The 19,296-nt window shown below is 43.1% G+C and overlaps 1 protein-coding gene across 3 annotated transcripts in view; it reads left to right on the top strand.

Annotated features, from left to right (window-relative positions):
- The window catches only part of ATP7B (ATPase copper transporting beta), a 68,182-nt gene that overhangs the window by 16,400 nt on the left and 32,486 nt on the right, over positions 1-19,296 (top strand). For all 3 annotated transcript variants that reach the window (XM_045567297.1, XM_045567298.1, XM_045567300.1), the window contains 2 exons: positions 13,218-14,451; positions 18,630-18,887. In XM_045567297.1, coding sequence (XP_045423253.1) covers positions 13,218-14,451; positions 18,630-18,887 — 1,492 coding nt within the window. The remainder of the gene's footprint in view (positions 1-13,217; positions 14,452-18,629; positions 18,888-19,296) is intronic.

Genomic DNA, 19,296 nt, shown 5'->3' on the forward strand with positions numbered 1-19,296 from the left:
GTGCACATGGGCAAAAGGAAACTGTGCTTAACTTTGGGAAATGATTACGTGCTGGGCTGATGGACAGTGTAGCGGCCCGATTACAGAACGGGGGATGAACACAGAAAGAAACACACAGACACACAAAGACGGTACAAGACTGCAGTGCCGAAAAGCACCAGTGGCTTTATTTTTATACTCCTTTTGTCCAGCAGCTACTTTCTGGTACGTGACTATCTTTAGAGCCCTGAGGTGACATGTTCCATTTCTTATGGGAATTGCTCAAGGAAGGCAGACGTTTGCATCTTAACCTTTGGACCTCATTACTGCCTGCAGGACAATGAGACATGCCTTGGCTTGGGTGCAGGACCTAAGGCCCTTGGCTATTTTCCATAGGGAACAGTTTGTCTGTTCAATAGACCATTGACCTCTAGCTCCAGGAAGCACTCAGCAGTCAATAGGCTGCGTCCAGACCTACTGACTTCTGGCCTCAAGGAGTGTTCTGGACCTATTGACCTTTGGACCCAAGAAGCATGTCCAGCTTCGCTGACTCTGGGCTCAAGCCAATTCTTGCGCAGGGACGGTCCCTACATCTCCCCTTTTTCTTTTAAGTTTGAGATTGAATATGCTTAAAGACCGTCATGGTATCTTGATTACGTTGGTTGATTTTTATTTTTCGGTAGTGCCAGCATCTGTAGACTGAAAACAGGCAAAGAATAAAGACAATTAAAGTTCCGGCATTAGTTCCTATGTTATTAAGGAAAGATTTAAAAGTTGTTAAAGGATTAGCTTGTGACAGGCAATTTGCCAAACCTTGAAAGAAATCTTGTTCATTAAATTCTGGCAAATTTTCCTGGAATGTACTGGTTATTTCTTGTTCTAGGCTTTGTAAATCAGCCGTCAGGTTACGTCCTCCAGCTAGCAGTTGGCGTAGAACTCGCCAATGTTTGCTACTGTTAAAAGGAATAGGCGTAATACAAAACCTGGAAGAATTCCAGTCGCAACGCAAAAATGACTGAGTGGTTAGGACTTCAATTTGATCTCCCAGCCATTGGACAGTACTTTGTAAGTGCAAGATTTCTCCTTCTAAACCGCTATCAATTTCCTGTTGGTGTTGCCATAGTCCGTGGGAGTCTTCATGCCACTTACGGATGAAGTCAGCGGTTTGAACAGACTGTTGCAATGCCACTCCCACAGTAGCAGCTGTGGCAGCTATAGATATTAATCCTGCCGCAACGGCAATTATAAGACCGACAGCTCTCTTAACTCGGTGGCTCAAGGAAGTTATTTTGTTTAAAAAGGTGGTAATTAAGGCAGATTCACTCCAAGGCCTGGATAAATTAACTGGAATCCAAAGCTCTGTCCTAGCCCTTAAAACATATAAACTTTGTGAACTAGCATTGAAGTTAGCCCATGAAGAGTGCTTAAGGAAAGTATATAAAGAGCAGTTACTAAGACGGGAAATATTTCCTGTGGACTCATTCCACCGAGCAACACCAAGTAGCAGCAAATAAGGATAGGACACACAAGCCAGTAAAGGCCGAGAGACATTAGTATGAAGATCGACCTGAAATGGAGCAGAAGCTGAATGGTTAAGTGACATATTACCAATCCATATATTAACTAATTCTCCAGCTGCTAATAGTTTCCATAGATGGCCCTGATCATGTGATGTTCCCAAAAGATGAGGTTGAGGTAGGGCAAGACCCTTGTCTGACCATATGATAGTTTCATTAGCACTTAAATGATTTCCCTGACGGTGCCATCGTAAAGAATGGTTAGAGAATTTTTCATGAAAATCACCATGAAGGCTCCAATCTACAATCTGAGGGTAATCATGTATTTGTTTAAGAGTCAATCCCTGGCACTGTTTCCATGCCAAACGAGACAGGGAAGGGTCAATACGAGGCATGGAACAATAAGGTATTTGAGGCTGTCCCTCAGACCAATCAGTAGGTTTGCCTTTAAGCCCTCTGACTGACAACAGTACAGTGAAGGCCGCAAAGGTTGAAGTATTATATTGTAAGCCCCATGCCTTATGGGAAATGTTTAAGCAATGACGACCATATCCAAAACAAATGGGAAAGCCTTTTGCACTAAGAATAGTTACTAACCAGCCGGCACTCCTCATTCGGATGGGAGGAACCTGCCCGATACGGTGCCGGCATCCAGGTGGAGACTAAAACTTGAGGGTCCCCCCAAGAGACAGCTTTAAACAAGGGAGGATATGGCACATAAGTCCAATAAACGTGAAGGATTCACAGGCCCTTACCTGACAGGTGACAGTAGCTAACATAGCTAAAAACAGAGTACTTGGGTTACATGGTTGAGCCCGAGAGACGACTGTCTCAGCTTCCTGAGTCAGCTTCTTGAGTTGGCCCCACGTCGGTGGAACCGCACGTGTCGTTCCCGGCGCTGGCTTGCACAGTCAGATTCTCGAATTCCTTGAGGAAGTCCTCGGTCCTGATCCTCTTTGCCATAAGATGACGAGTGGGAACCCACTCACAGCCCTGTCCTGTGGAGACATGAGCATAGGCTCGACCCCATTGTAGAACCTCTCCCTCCTTCCATTCTCCATTTGGTGTGGGCACATACACAGGATCACAAATGTTAGGTGGGGGAGAGGACGAGGTCGTGAAATGACGTTCTGCTGCAGAGGAATTCAAAGTCTGCCAGTGATTTAAAAAATTAAGGGTAAAGAGTGCTCTTAATAGATGACGATGAGGAGACTCAGGGACTCCCCCTTTTTGTTTTTGTAATTGAAGCTTTAGGGTGCGATTGGCCTGCTTGATGATTGCTTGACCCTGACTGTTAAAGGGAATGCCTGTGATATGGCATATGGCATATAGTTGAAGGAAGGAAGCAAGTTTATTAGAAGTGTAGGCGGGGGCATTGTCTGTTTTAAGTATAGCCGGAAGGCCCATCACTGCAAAACAGGAATATAGATGAGTGGTAACAGCATCAGCCTTTTCAGAGTTTTGAGCAGTAGCCCACTGAAAGTGAGAATGAGTATCAATAGTATGGTGAACATAATGAAGACAGCCAAAAAATGTAACATAAGTAACATCCATCTGCCAAATATGATTACCTTTCAAGCCTCGTGGATTACAACCTGGCGGTAAAGAAGGGGGTTAAGGGCGCACAAGAAGCACAAGAATGCACAATAGCACGAGCTTGTTTGCGTGTAAGAGAAAAATGGTGTTGAAGTCCTTTTGTGTTAGTGTGATGGAGGTCATGTTCCTGTGACGCCTGTTGAATAGAGGCTATGAGTAAAGAGTCAATGTTGTCAATGGCCCAGGGAGTCTGAAATGTGATCGAATGTGGACAATAAAAACAGGATGATGACGCATACGAAGGAGTGTCTGTAAATGGGTAAACAAACCTTGTAATGTAGTTTGGGGATTAAGAGGCAGTGAGGCAGTAGGAAGATGAGAAGTAACATAAACAGCATACTGTGAGTCACTAACAATGTTAATGGGTTTAGCAGAAAAATCTTGTAAAACAAGGCAGATAGCATAAAGCTCACTCTGTTGTACTGATGGAAAAGGAGAGATAACAACCTTTTGGCCTATTGTGCTCCAATAACCCGCCTTATGAGAACTGGAACCTATTGACTTCTGGCCTCAAGGAGTGTTCTGGACCTACTGACCTTTGGACCCAAGAAGCATGTCCAGCTTCGCCGACTCTGGGCTCAAGCCAATTCTTGCCCAGGGACGGTCCCTACAGACAGACTGGCTGGGTATCCAGGCAGTGCTGGGCGAGAGCGTGCTCGGGCTGTGTGCAGAGATCCACAGTGCTGCATGCAGTGTGAGGAGCGAGAGGGTGCCAGCTGGTGGGACGGGTGTAGATAAACAGAAGCAAATAGGTGCAGTGGTGTGCAGCCTGTCCAAGTTGCTGAAGCTTGCTGCCAGTGAAGACTGCCGGCATCCTCTCCTGGGCCAGCCCCGGAGCAGACGGGTGCCTTCTCCCTGCTAATTAGGAGGGTACTTTTAAAACCCTTCCTTCTAATACAACCAATATTCTGGTGAAGGTGAACTGTGTTAGTGGAAGTGAAGGTGTGACTGGATTGGGTGATGGAGAAAGCTGGAGGTGAGGTGCCCCAGGCCCTGAGCAGTCCTTCCTGGCAACCGAGTGACCTGTATGTGACGCTGCTGTCTGTCCACAAGCAGTGGTCCTTTAGGAGAAGCCCTGGGGCCAGTCGCTTGACCAGGCCAGTTTCTTCAGAGGAGGAAGGCACTTCCCCATCAGAGGAGGGAGAATATCCACAGAGAGTTTTGAACGGAAGCTGGGAAATGAGTTCCAACCAGGTCAGTGCAATTGCAGGCGGGCTAAAAAGCCAGAGGGAGCTTGGACCAAGTTTAGCATGGAGGTTTCTCTCCAGTTTCTTGTAGGAGGGCTTGGGAAGCAGTCGGGGTAGGGAGTGAGAGTAGGAATGTAGCAGTGAGCAGGAGTCTAGGTGATTAATCCCACCATGGGTGAGGTTTGGGTTTTGTGGCTTCCTAGTTCTAGGATATTTTGTAAGCTGCTGTGGAGCAGAAGTTTTCCAAAATGCAAGTCAGACAAAAATGGGCCCTTCCCCCTTTTTATTTTTTTAAAGTGACTACCATAGTTTGTTAATCTCCATATTTCAACTAAATAAACATTTTCAAAATGTTGCTGCACAATGAAGCTGCTTTTCTTTTTTCTTTTTTTGTTTTGAGACAGAGTGTCACTTTGTTGCTCGGGCTAGAGTGAGTGCCGTGGCATCAGCCCAGCTCACAGCAACCTCAAACTCCTGGGCTTAAGCGATCCTACTGCCTCAGCCTCCCCAGTAGCTGGGACTACAGACATGTGCCACCATGCCCGGCTAATTTTTTCTATATATATTTTAGTTGGCCAGATAATTTCTTTCTATTTTTAGTAGAGATGGGGTCTTGCTCTTGCTCAGGCTGGTCTCGAACTCCTGACCTCGAGCGATCCACCTGCCTCGGTCTCCCAGAGTGCTAGGATTGCAGGCGTGAGTCACTGGGCCGGCCCCTGAAGCTGCTTTTCTTAAGCAAATGAGAGTTTTGTTAATCCAAAGGTCAGGTCATGCGCAAAAGTAGGGCCATGTAACATTTTGTAAAATGGTTTTTTAGTAGCATTTCTGAGTGGGACTGGTGGTCTGCATGGGGTCTTTTTCATTGACAGAGATGGAAAAAAAGTACTTTGGAAGGCATTTTACTAGTTAGATACAAAGGAAAGTACTTATAAGTACTTTGCCTCCTCTAAGACTTATTTTTCTGGTGTTTGTTGTTTAAAAAGTCCCAAAAACTAAAGGAAATTTTGTGAAAAGAGCTTTAGGAAATGTGCTGTGTGTGAGATTTATATATGTTGAAGTCGTGTAGTACTTGAATATTGAAGATGGAAACTCTTTTTGAGTAAAGATTCTGCATTTTGCTGTCATGTTTTTAAACCAAGGATATAATTATGCTCTGAAGTATTTATTTTAAAATACCAAAAGTGTTTTTTGGTGTGTTGAATTTGTGGAAAATTCCAAGAAGTTTCAAGGTTTCTTTCCAGGCAAATCTAATAACAGGAAGTGTAGAATCATTATTCAGTGGCTGCCAGTTGGGTAGCTTTGACACAGAGTGGGGCTTAGTGTGATTTGGGGGTGGGCGGACGGGAGCCAGGTGATAGATACAATCCTGCAAACTCCATGCTCAGTGAATTTTAACTATTCTGCTTTCCAAAGTTACAGTTTTAATTTTATATCTCTTAGCTAAACTAATATGTGCTAAATCATTTAGAATCTTAAAGAGTGACAAAGCATTTAATGTGGATTTTCATATGTTGCCTATTTATGCAATGCAGGGTGAATGTTTATATTTTTAACTGAGTGTTTAAGATAGTGAAATATTAAATATTTGGGGTGGGAGAAGCTTGAGAACATTTCTTTAAAATGCCCAAACTATTACTTTATGAATTCCAACCTGTATCTGAAGTTTGGGGACGTGACATATGCTAGTGATTTTTAATGGCCAGCATTAATCTCCCGTGACTAGGGGGGCAGCCTGAACCTGATTAGAGGATTCCTTCAGAAAGGAGGGCTGGGGAAGAGGCCTTGGGGGGCAGAACTGAGTGCAGATCCACACTCTGCTGATTACAGGTTGTGGGGCCTGGGCAGGTGAGTCTTGGACTCCCCGAACTTCCCATTCCTCATTGCCTCACTTTGTAGATTATTATACAAATGCAAAATAGTATTACTTTTGCCAAAATTATGCTTTTCAGTAGACTTTCCAACTCTGAGATCTATTAGGTGTGCTGTCTGTCTGGATGGGACTGTGTTAACACAGTAATCTGTCTGAGCACAGTTGCAACTGTTTTTTTCTGAAGCTCTGCTTCTAAAAGTAGCACATGCTCATTATAAAAAACAAATTTACCATGGGGCGAGAGGAATAAAAAAGTATAAAGAAGAAAATCAAAACAACCATTTTGTCCCGACACATATGCAAGTCTGTTTATGTGTACATACATGTATGTATTTTTTTATAAATATGGGGTCAGATTGTACATACTGTTATCCACCTTGCATTTTTTACTTCATATTTTGTAGACAATTTTCTATGTCAATATATTTATATATATATATACACACATATCTATATCATCATTTTTGATTGCAGTCCATTGTTAAATTTAGGATTATTTTTAGAATTTATATTAATTATCCTCAAATAGGGGAAATTTGTTGTAGTTGGTTTATAATTATGAAAACCAAACTAAAATAGTCCTTTAGAGTTGAGTCCTTGTTCACTGTTAACAATATGTTGACTTAAAGTTATAAATCAAACTTTGGACCTTGGTAACTAGCACTTATTTAGCACTTGGTATGTGGTAGGTGCCTTGCTCTATCACTTAATCACTTTAACAACCTGAGAAGGTATGTCACTCCCCATGGTTCTCATTCCACAGATGAGAAAGCGGAGGCCGAGAGCTTAGGATTTAATTTCAGGTCCATCTAGCAAGAAGCCCTTGCTTTTCCTCCGGGCCATTGAAGTCTTATTTAATATACTGAGTGAGATAGAGTTTTGAAAATATCTGAGTATTGAAAAGCTGCTAATTTATAGCGAATGGAAAATTAGCTTTCAGGTGGTACTTTATTCACAAAAGACACAGGTAGCTATGAATATTTAAAAATTGCTATTAATGGTTAGTGGATTTGTTCACTTATATTTTACATTTCTTGTACACTGTAGATAGATTGTGCATTTTGGGGTGGAATCATGACTGTGAGCAAGTTGTAAGTTTTTTTATTCCTCTATGTTTTGGACAGGCAGAGGGAAAACAAGTCTTTTTTTTTTTTTTTTTTTAAAGGCATAACTAGTAAAAACTGGAAGTCTGGAGAACGCTTCCCCATCCCATTAGAAAATCTCTCTTCTTTGCTGTGGTGAACAGGGGTAAGCCTGGGGAGATTCCTAGGCAGTTCATTATGAAAAGGGGAGGGATAGGGAAGAGACCATCTCCCCATATCCTGCTGGGGAGAGCATGCTAACCAGAGAGCAGAAGGCAGGGGCCTCAGTGCTTTGGCCTGAAGTGTTCTCATGGAAGCTTCCATAGACTTCGGGGCTGCCTCCCTGGGCCATGGCTTTTCAGGCCTAGGAGGGTGGATAGTGCCTGTCTGTGAGACTCCCCCTTCTCCAGCCCCTCCTTACCTCTCTACCTGCATTTGGGGGTGGGGAGTGGTTGGAGGTTACTGGGAACTTGTTCCATGTGTGTACAGAATTCCCCTTTCTTTCCAGAAACAACTGCCTAAGCCTCCTTACTACATGACCTCTTTGGCCAAGCTTGGCTGATGTTTTTATTTGTCATCGTATCCTGTATCTGGCAGACTTCAGTCCTCAGTATCAAACTATTGAATAAGTGAACAAATGAATGAACTAGAAGTGAATTTATATTGCAGCAGAGAGGTCCGATGTTGGACATGTTGAACTGATGATGACCCTAAGGTTGTGTGGACTTACCATTTTTAGAAAACAAGATACAGAATTTTGTCTTAGGTGAGGGGGGGTTAGGTTGGGTTTTGATTTTGCCTAGATGAAATCAAGATGACTCAGCTGGCACAGGCATATCCCTTCTAAAATAAAGGGGAAAAGATGAAGTGGGACGATCTAGTCACTTACAGAAGTAGAAGTGACTATCTATTCCCATGAAATCATCATCAGTTGTTACTAGAATTTTATTTGCTTTTCTAGAGAACATAATAATTGGATTCTTTAGTTTTTCCTAAAAGTGGTATCTGCTGGATATAAACATCAGTAACAAAGTATAAAAGTGTGGGGCTTTTTTCCTTGTAGACAAATAATACTATCTTTATACAGTTCTGCATTTTTTTTCCTTGCACGTATCATGGATGTCTTTCCATGTCAATGCATGTGAATTCACCTATTTTTTTAACATTACATAGAATTCTATTGGATGGACTATATTTTATGTAACCAGTCTCTATAGAAGAATATTTAGATGGTTTCCAGTTTTTCGCTATTTAAATGTAGCAATGAACATTCTCACATAATTGTATATCTATATGATGAAATTCCCAGAAGTGGAATTACTGGGACAAAGGCAGTGAGCATTTACTATTTTGATAGATATTGCCTGAATGTTCTCCAAAAAGGTATAAATTTACCTTTCTGTAAACAGTGGTTAAGAACTATTTTTCCTTATACTCTTGTTCACTATTGATAAGGAAAACCCCCATCTATTACTTGGCGCAGCAGCTGCCTGAGACCCCCACCCCTCACGGAGGACCCACATTAGCATATTACTAACCTAACACCTGGTACATTAACATATCACTAACCTAACATTTGGCACATCAGCATAACACTAATCCTATTGCCTGGTGCAGACACTAAACTTATTACCTGGCGGGCATTAGTCACCTGAGACCCCCTCCCCTTGGATCACCCCAACTTAATAAAAATGGGAAAAATTAAGTAGATGAGGCTCAGAATTTGGTGGTGAGACCCCTCTAAGCCTGACGGCGAACAAACGTTGATTCTCCGACTCTCCGTGTGCCGCTCGGTTTGTCCTCGGGACCGCTTGCTGTAACACTTGCCGTAACACTATGTCATCAAACTTGTAAATTTTTACCGGCCTTTTGAGTGAAAAGTGATAACTTGTTTAAATTTGTATTTTATTAATTTAAAAAAGGTTTATCAGATACTTGTATTTCTATTTCTGAGGATTACGTAGCAAGTTCCCATGATGCATTTATAGAGTAGTGCTAACTTGAAAACATTAGGTTTATACCTGTCTTTTAAAGAATATATTGTTTTATTTGTAGCTGGTCATACCTATAATTCTAGGCAGAAAGCAATACAGTCATTAGCCATTATCGTCTATATTTTTGTGTGACAAAATAAAACACTAATGGCATTATTTTATCCAATCTGAAAATCATTTGCAGTCTATCAACAAAAATAATCCTGAGTCAATTGACTTCTGTCATGTAGTGTCTGAATTAATTTAATGTCATTGGTGTTGACATTTCTTCTAACTAATGATAATATTTCACGTATCTCATATAGGTCTTTTACATCATGATTTTATTCATAATTGTGGGAAATGACATAAAGGAATTATGACTTTATGGTTTTGAATTAGACTATTTCATTCAAGTGTAAAAAAATATTCCAAGCTGCTAACAGTTGCTTGATAGTGATGAGCCTCTTATTTAAAAGTTCTTCATTTGGGGAGCGCCTCGAAACATGGAGTGTTATCAGAGAAGATTCCGAAGCAGAAAAGTGCTGTTGATTGATAAAAGTCTGATGGAATGGTTGTTACAGTCAGCATAAGTTAAAAGCAACGAATTCTCTGGTCTGAAACGGTCGGTGGTAAAGCTGTGTGGCAGGAGATTACAAATGGGTCCTCTGAGATAATACTGTGAAGTGCTCCTTCGAGAGGTTACTACCATTGTTTCATAATTTGTGAATTCCTAAATTTTATTTTGTTGTATGTCGAAAACAACACATTTGTATGTATGTGTGTATTGACTGAGGTTTGTCAATTTTATTTGTTGTTAATATTTTTTTCCAAGGTGAGTATCAATATGCTGCATATTGGTTCTTAGTGAGATTAACATTTTCCCTTGTGGTTGAGAGAAGGAAACAGGCAGTGGAGAGCCCTTTGTTCAGAATTACCCAGAAAGTGTACAGTCTGCCCTCTGGAGGGCAGAGATCTGGTTGATGCATGCACAGCCCAGGCACATAGTAGGCTCTCATACATGTTTGAATGAATGCCTGAGTTTTTTAAGTAGATAAAATTTAGGTAATTATCATTGGAAGTTCTTTCTGGACCTTTGTGAAACAATGTTAAAGGACAGGGTAACGGTTGGAGTTGGGGGTTGGGAGGAATATGTACACAAGTTTTAATGATTCCTTTTCCTTATCAGTAAAAGGGGGGAAAATGTAAAGTGCTCTGTAGCCTACTTGTTTGGCTAAGTTTGTCCTCAGTTCATTATCAAACATTCACAGTGTTAACCTTTTAAGTCCCCTTTGGCTCTCAGGCCTCCCTGCGCTACTGTAGGGTGGGCATTATTATTACTTTCATTTTATACCTAAAGGAAACAGGCCTGGATTTGCTCAGACAAGGTTGGGATTCGTACCCAAGACTATCAGACATACCCTTAAGAAATTCACAAGTAGGAAAGACAAATATTTAACTAAATATATGCGAAAATGTTCTTTAGAGTATAAAGCAGTGTACAAATGTATCATCAATTCATCATTTTGATCATCTTTATCACAATTATTAATGTTGCCCAAATTAGAGTGATTTAACAAAATATTTTCTTCCTTGCCTTAGACAGATGGCAAAAGCACATTTATTTTCTGGTTATAAAAGTAACACTTGTTTTTTTAATTTACGTTTTTAAAAATTGGAAAATATATACAGATACTTAAAAAATCAATATGTCATAACTCACTTATATTAACCTCAATTTTGTGTATTAATATAGAAGTTTATACCCCTGTATACATACATACATACATAGAGATTTAACACGGGGATATTGATTGTTCCTCAATTCTTCCTCAGTGGGGCTTTTAGAGACTGATACCTGGATACCTGGGGTGGTTTGGTTAAGATCCTTTCTTGAGTCAGACATTCTTTCTGAGTCTCCCTCCCCTGTGAAACTGTGGTATTCAGAGAATTCTTAGAGAAGTCTGAGCAAGGCACTGATTCATTCCCAAGTATTCAGGATGATGTAGATGGAAACCATTGCCACCTCAGCCTGTGTCCAGCCTCCCTGTGTAAGTGGGGCTGCCTCCAGTGTGTTTGCAGTTAGCAATTGAGGAAAGCAGAGCAAGTGCTTCTGAAGAGACAGGTAATACTAAGGGCTGAAGTCAGGGCTCCGGCCCAGGCAGTTCAGCTCACCTGCATGTTAGCCCTGCTTGTTATTGGCAGGTGGGATGTGGAGCAACTTCTAGTCCTGCAAGCTCCATTCATGGTAAGTACCCTATACAGATGTACCACTTTTTATCTTTTATGCCATATTTTTACTGTACCTTTTCTATGTTTAGATACACAAATACTTACCATTGTGTTTCCATTTGCCTGCAGTATTCGGTACAGTAACACACCATACAAGTGTGTAGCCTAGGAGCAATAGGCTGTGCCATGCAGCCTAGGTGTGTAGTAGGCTGTACTATGTAGGTCTGTGTAAGTACACTCTGATGTTTGCACAGTGACAAAATCACTTAATGATTCGTTTCCCAGCCTGTGGTCAAGTTCCAGGTGGAGGGCATGACCTGCCAGTCCTGCGTCAGCATCATCAAAGGCAACACATAACTGTATTTATTGAATTCAATAAACACTTAAATTGCTGTCCCCCAAATTACTTAATTATTCCATTTTTCTCTGCTATCTTAGGAAATGCTACAGTGATTATTTTAAAAAACAATCCTTTATAATGATTAATCCCAGACTAGCTTACTGTTCCCTTTGTAGATATACAAATCAACATGTATAGTCTCCATTTTAAAAGTTATCTAAACCTTCATCTTGTTAAGCTGCTCACAAGCCAAAGTTAGACAGACCTGCATTTTATGTGCAGGGATACAGAGATGATCCATCCATGTAATTGGGATTCATCTGAGGATAACCAGGATTGTGTACAAGTAGAAAGAAACATGATTTTTTTATTATGTATCATATATAAGAGCCTGTTCCCAAATTTCTGAAGCACACATAATAATACTGGTGTAAAAACCACATCTAATTGAGAGAGTAAAAGGCTGGGAGCCTGTGAAAGGAAGATTTTGTCTCATTAATAGAGTGGCTGAGGCTACATCATCATCTGTAGGAATCAGGAAATAACACTTGTACTGTGGTGCATTAAGAAAATAGGTCCATTTAATTTTGCGATGCACTTAAAATTTTAAGTAATGACTGTCACTCTCCTGAACACCCAGGAGGGCAGTGACAGAGGCAGAGCTGTGAAGTTCCTTGTTAAACTTAACTCTTGTACTTCCAGCATGTCCCCTCCCGCTCCTCTTGGCCCAGCCACAGTGCTCATTTCGCCTTGTCCAGAGAGTGTATGTACCTACAGACTCTTTTCACAGCCATGTGGCCCACCTGCAGGTTCTGATCCTGGGAGCCTGGGAGAGCTGCATTTGGAGCCTGCACCCAAAGAATGTTAATCACATTTAACCCCTGCTAAGAGGATCAGACAAATCCCCCTAGAAAGAGATACGGAAATGTGCTGTTGCCTATTCTGGGCCTTGCAATTCCATAGGACCCCCAAAGTCTGAGCTGAAAAGACCAAGTTTTGCAGGGAGGTTTCAGGTATCAGCCAGAGATAGGGAGCTCTCTTGTGACACCTGTGCCTTCCCATCTTTGGCCACAGTGGTCTCTGCCTCTGCTGCAGGCTGGCCATGCTGTGTTCTATGCATAAAGCTGCATCATACTTTCCTTCTCTCCCTCAGAATCCTCCACATCTGCTGGGTGACAAAGACATTTCATTAAGGAGGGCAGCCAGTTGGCTTCTAGGTTCAGAATCACAGAATGTCAAGAGCTAAAAGGAACCCATTTGAGCCCATTCATTTTATAAATGATGTCTTTAACTTTCCTTCTCTGTATTTTATGTTCTTATACCCTTGGGATGTTTTTACACCAGTGGCTTTGTTTTTTATTTTCTCAGTGCCAGGCAAACTGGAATATTGTAGAAAATACTTAGTTGTAAGGCTAAAAAATGTTATATCTTTTCCTTTTAGATCTTATCTAAACTTTCTTTGCCTGCCCGTGACTGGGAACCAACAATGAAGCAGAGTTTTGCCTTTGACAACGTTGGCTTCGAAGGTACTGTGGACAGCCTGTGCCCTTCTCCAGTGACCACCAGCGTGATCCGGATTTTGGGTATGACTTGCCAGTCGTGTGTAAAATCCATTGAGGACATGATTTCCGGCTTGAAAGGTGTGGTAAGCATTAAGGTTTCCCTGGAACAAGGCAGTGCAACTGTGCAATATGTGCCATCAGTCATAAACCTGCGACAGGTTTGCCATCAAATTGGGGACATGGGCTTTGAAGCCAGCGTTGCAGAAGGAAAGGCTGCCTCCTGGCCCTCAAGGTCCTTGCCCACCCAGGAGGCTGTGGTCAAGCTCCGGGTGGAGGGCATGACCTGCCAGTCCTGTGTCAGCTCCATCGAAGGCAAGATCCGGAAACTGCAAGGAGTAGTGAGAGTCAAAGTCTCGCTCAGCCACCAAGAGGCCATCATCACTTATCAGCCTTATCTTATTCAACCCGAAGACCTCAGGGACCATGTAAATGACATGGGATTTGAAGCTGCCATCAAGAACAAAGTGACTCCCTTAAGCTTGGGACCGATTGATATTGGGCGGTTACAAAGCACTAACCCAAAGAGACCTTTAGCGTTTACTAACCAGAATTTCAGTAATTCTGAGACCTCGGGCCAGCAAGGAAGCCATGTGGTCACCCTCCAACTGAGAATAGGTGGAATGCACTGTAATTCTTGCGTCTTGAATATTGAAGGAAATATAGGCCAACTCCCAGGGGTTCAAAATATTCAAGTGTCCCTGGAGAACAGAACTGCCCAAGTACAGTATGACCCTTCTCGTACGAGCCCAGTGTCTTTGCAGAGGGCCATTGAGGCACTTCCACCCGGGAACTTTAAAGTTTCTCTTCCTGATGGAGCAGAAGGGAGTGAGACAGATCCTGGGTCTTCCAACTGTCTCTCCCCTGGCTCACCGCAGAGAAACCAGGTGCAGGGCACGTGCAGTACCACAGAGCTCGCTGTTGCTGGCATGACCTGTGCATCCTGTGTCCAGTCCATCGAAGGCGTGATCTCCCAACGGGAAGGGGTGCAGCAGGTATCAGTCTCTTTGGCTGAGGGGACCGGAACAGTTCTTCATGATCCCTCTGTAATTAGCTCAGAAGAACTCAGAGCTGCTATAGAAGACATGGGATTTGAGGCTTCAGTCATTTCTGCTGGTATGTAGTCGATCTGTGTTCGAAGCATGTCCTGGGGTCGTCTACTCTTCTCTTTGAGTCTTATAACATAGTTCCTGATGGTGCGATAGGGGAGCCCTGCTCGCAGCCTCACATACGGACACTTTAACAAACTCCTGCCACCTTTCTTCGTATTCATCCGTTTCTGTTGCTTATAACAGAATACCTGAAACTGGGTAATTTATAAAGAAAAGGAATTTGTTTCTTACAATTATGGAGAAGTCTAAGGTTGAGGGGTGGCATCTTATGAGGGCTTCCTGCTGGTGGGGACTCTCTGAAGTGTCTCATGGTGGGGGACAGGGGCTGAGTGTGCTGACATGTTTGCTCAGGCCTCTTCCTCTCATAGAGCCACCAGTTCCCCTCCATGGTAACTCAATAATCCATTAACCCATGAATGAATTAATCCATTCACCAGGGCAGGGCCCTAATGTTCTAGTCACATCTTAAAGGCCCCACCTTTCCATGCTGAAGGCCATCAGAAGCTGATGCAAAGGCCATCAGAAGCTTTGGCAGCTGCTTCAGGACCCCAGGAAGGTGGGAGCCCAGCCTGCCTTGTGGGGAGGGTCTGGGGACCACCAGTAGTTTAGGCCGGGAGTGCTGGAGAGGGCGATAGATGGGTGTGGTGGTTAAGAGAGAAGGTTAAGAGAAAGGCCACATTGGGGATTGCGTTTCCAACACATGAAATTTGGGGGATACATTCAAACCATAGCACACCCAAATACCAGAAACTCCTTGGATTTGGGCTTCTTTTCGGGAGAGAATTCTAACTCTGTGTTCTGAAATAGAGCATTCTGGAAATGTCAGGTCCTTCTCTTACCAAAGGAACTATTATCACCTCCAAAGATTGCCCTGTTAAACAAAATAGAATAATAAAAACAGCAGAACCTTAGTTTTGTCACCCAGAGACCATTTTGTTAGAAGTGGGAATTAAGAGAAGGGTGTGACAGTGACTCCCCTTGCCCCATTGATGGCTGTAAGAGAAGAGGGAGAGGCCAGGGAGCCCCAGTGGGTCCAATGCAAGGAAACACAGGCCAGATTATGTCTCAGAGGCCCAATCTGGTGTCAGTCACGGCGTGAATTGAGGCAGTGAGAGCACGTGGGAGGCCGGGTGAGGAGCGAGTGGGGCTGGAGTGCAGGACGTGGAGCTGAAAGACATGATGAGGTCGGCTCCACCAAGCTTGGGGGCCGACCAGGGGCTGTGATGGGGGCGGCCATGGAGAGAAGAGGGGGGTTCCTGGGTGAGCCCCTAGCCGAGGTGTTAGAGGACAGTGGGTTAGAAGGGTCTTGAGTTTCAAGAGAGAGTGGGGGCTGGAGATGCAGATTTGAGTGTCGGGGCCCTGGGAGATGACAGAGACCCAGGGAGAGACAGTGTGGGATGGGAAAGAAGCAGAGGGAAGAAGGGGGCACAGAGGAAGGGAGTCTCCCAGGCATCCTGGATGTGACGCCAGAGCACAGAGGCTAAGGTCAGAACCGTGTCTTTCAGGGTGGTCTGGGGGAGGCCATCAGAAGCCTTGGCAGCTGCTTCAGGACCCCAGGAAGGTGGGAGCCCAGCCTGCCTTGTGGGGAGGGCCTGGGGACCACCAGTAGTTTAGGTCGGGAGTGCTGGAGAGAGCGATAGATGGGAGTGGTGGTTAAGAGAGAGGTGGAAACAGGAGGGAAGGGGAGGTGTTGTGAGGGGCAGCTCTGTGGGTGGTGTGTTGTAACTGTGTAGGTCCCAGATGAAGGCCTTGTACGTCCGTGCAGCTCTGTAGCCTGGACTTGGACGTGACCAGCTTCACCCGCCTTTGGCTGAGCGTGATGCTGCAGGGAGCAGAGGGCCCAGCACTGGAAAGAGCTGCCGTCAGCATCAGGGACAAGCCCCCCAGGGCTCAGGGCCAACTGGACTTTGGTTTCCCACATCCTGTTTCCTATGGCCACTGAGATAAAACGTTTGTTTCCTTGAAAAGTTCACTCTATTGTGATTCTTTCCTGCCTCCCCTCTGTACACACAGCACACACACTGCTGAAGGGAGTGGGCAGTCGTGGAGTGGCTAGGTGCTTTGTCTCTTGTACCAAGTTTCAGGAAGGAGTTTTGTTTTTTTTTTTAAATAAAAATCAATAAGGAAAACAACAGAACAATAAGTCCTATACTCAAAAGGTAAGAAATACAGAATAAGGTCAATATCATCTGTATTTTGTGTGATGTTTAAAGTCTTTCCACAGTGCGGTCAGGTTATTGGTGGTAAAGAGAAATTAACATTGAACTACATATTACAGAATAGTTGAATTGAGTATTTATGGCATACTAGAAAATTATTTGTTTTTTACCTGAAATTCAAATTTAACTGATATCCTGTATTTTACCTGGCAACTTTAATTTAGAATAAACCATTAGTGTGCTGATGACTGTCTTTTATATGACTGTCTTTTACAACCGTTTAAATGCTGGTTAAGTATTTGATCAGTCCTTGATTGATTAGGAGCCCCTTGAAGACAGTCTTCAAACCAGTGTGATTTGTTTCTCCTTGGACCCACTAACACCCAGCACATAGTAGGTATTTGTGAAGGAGATGAAAGAGGAAGTCGTGGGCTGTGACAGGCAGAGTCGTAGGTAGCTCAGTGGAGGGATTTAATACAGGGAACTAATGACAAAGGTGTTAGAGAGGTGAAAATCCAAACAGGCTGTTGTTAAGCCCAGAGAGTAACAGCAGGAAGCCACCTCCTCCAGGGCTGGAGGACCTGAGGGACCAAGGGGAGGAGTTACTCAGGGCCCTGGGGCTGAGGTTACCTGGTGGGACCTGGGACCACGGAAACCAGGAAGGGAGGGGCAGGAGCTGGGATCTTAGTAGATGCGGAAACACTTTGGGTTTTTTTCCCTTTTCTATCCTACAGTTTTCCGTTTGTTAACCTTCCATGGGCCAAATGTAATCAGAAACCAGTGGGCAAGGAAGAACGGTTTGTAGGGTCAGGCCCCTCTCCCACCAACCCCCACTCTGTGATAGTGGAGCAGGGGGAAGGAGGGGAACGGGTCTGAGAGCAGACAGGCAAGTGACAGGCATTGCAATTCACCACACTGTAAATACAATTAGACCTGGTTTTTACCTAGAAGGCAGCTCTGCATTTGCTCACTTGCTTGCGTGGTGTTTTTTTGAATGAGTGGATGAACGGATGAGTGGACAATATGAATGTAGTGTGAGGAAGTCACCATCATGAATGACATGTTCCTCCCGCTCTTGTAAATAGGTACCACTTCAGAGGCACCTTTCCCTCATCATCCCCCATGTGCTGAGGGCCTGCTGGGCCCCAGATGCCATGTGACTTACTACCTCAAACTCTACACAGGAAGTAATTGAAGTGTATTGTAGACTTTAACGTGGAATTTTAAAACAGTAAAGCTTTTAGAAGAAAATGTCATGGATATTTTCACACTGTTGAGTAGACACATGTATTAAGAGAGCACAAAAAGTACTAACTATTAAAACAAGATTGATAATTTGGACTTCACTAACATTAAGGACTTCTTTTATCAAAAGATACCATTAGTAGAGTGAAAACAAACCACAGACTGGGAGGAGATGTTTGCAATGCATACAACTGACAAAAGCGTCATAGCTAGAATTTATATAGAACTTGTACAAACAATCAGGAAAAGGCAGACAATAAAGGTATGATTCTCGTGGAGAGGGAGCCAAAACTCCCAGAATGAGGGAGTGGTTAAAGGGACAGAGCCTGGAGATGAAAGACGTGGTTTAGAGACTGGCTTCCTTCCTTACTGCCTGAGGGATCTGAGGCAAATTAATTTCTTGTAACTCATTTCTTCATCTATGAAATGGGGATAATAGTATTTACCACATGGGGCAATTTTAATGATTAAAGGGGATCATACTTAGCAGAGTGCCTGCTGAGTTACTATTACTATTATTATTATTGTTATCATTTAATTAGAGCATTCGCCTAATCAGAAGAACAATCATTCTTGAAGTATTGGTATATTTTTGTGTATTTGTAATTGTGGGCCTGTCTCTGGTTGTGGGGATGGAGAGACAGAATGGAAACACCAACGTCCATGTAGCCTCTCCAAGAGCTTTAATCTGAGTATTGTCAGGCGTGAACCTCTTGTTCTGGAAAATAAACTATTACTTGTTCTTCTAATTTGAATTATTTCTGGCATTTTATCCTAGGAAACCATTCTACCAACCCTGCTGGAAACCTCAGTGCTAGCAATTCCATGGTGCAAACTACAGGTGGCACACATGTGTCTGTGCATGAAGTGGCTCCCCATGCCGGGGGTGCCCCTCAAAACCACGACCCCAGCCACTCACCAAAGTCCCTTCAGTCTCCCAGAACAGTGGCACCACAGAAATGTTTTTTACAGATCAAAGGCATGACCTGTGCGTCCTGTGTGTCTAACATTGAAAGGAATCTGCAGAAAGAAGCTGGTAAGAGATCTACACCCATGTTGAACTTGGGAATGCCGTCTATAGACCTTGTATTCTCCCTTTAGAATCTCCAGTGACTGTTTATCAGTAGCCCTGATAACCGGGAAGCAAGTTCATCATATGATCATATGATAGTATTAAATGTTTGTCTGATGTTCTTGTACAATTGGCATTCTTTTCTTTAAGAAGTATTTAGTTTGAGATAAAATATATCTCTGAGTAAGTTAGCCATGGAAAATCCAGTTTAAAGGTCGTTGTACGTTCTACGGATAGACTTCTCAATTGGCTTGTCTTAATATTATTCTATATTTTCCCCCTCCCATCAACCCCTTATTATGAATTGATAAATAGCCTGCATTTTGTGCACAAGTTCCATTTTCAAATATTCTGCCCTATTGTCCCTGTAAAC

This window comes from Lemur catta, chromosome 13 (assembly GCF_020740605.2).
Source record: "Lemur catta isolate mLemCat1 chromosome 13, mLemCat1.pri, whole genome shotgun sequence".
Lineage (NCBI taxonomy): Eukaryota > Metazoa > Chordata > Mammalia > Primates > Lemuridae > Lemur > Lemur catta.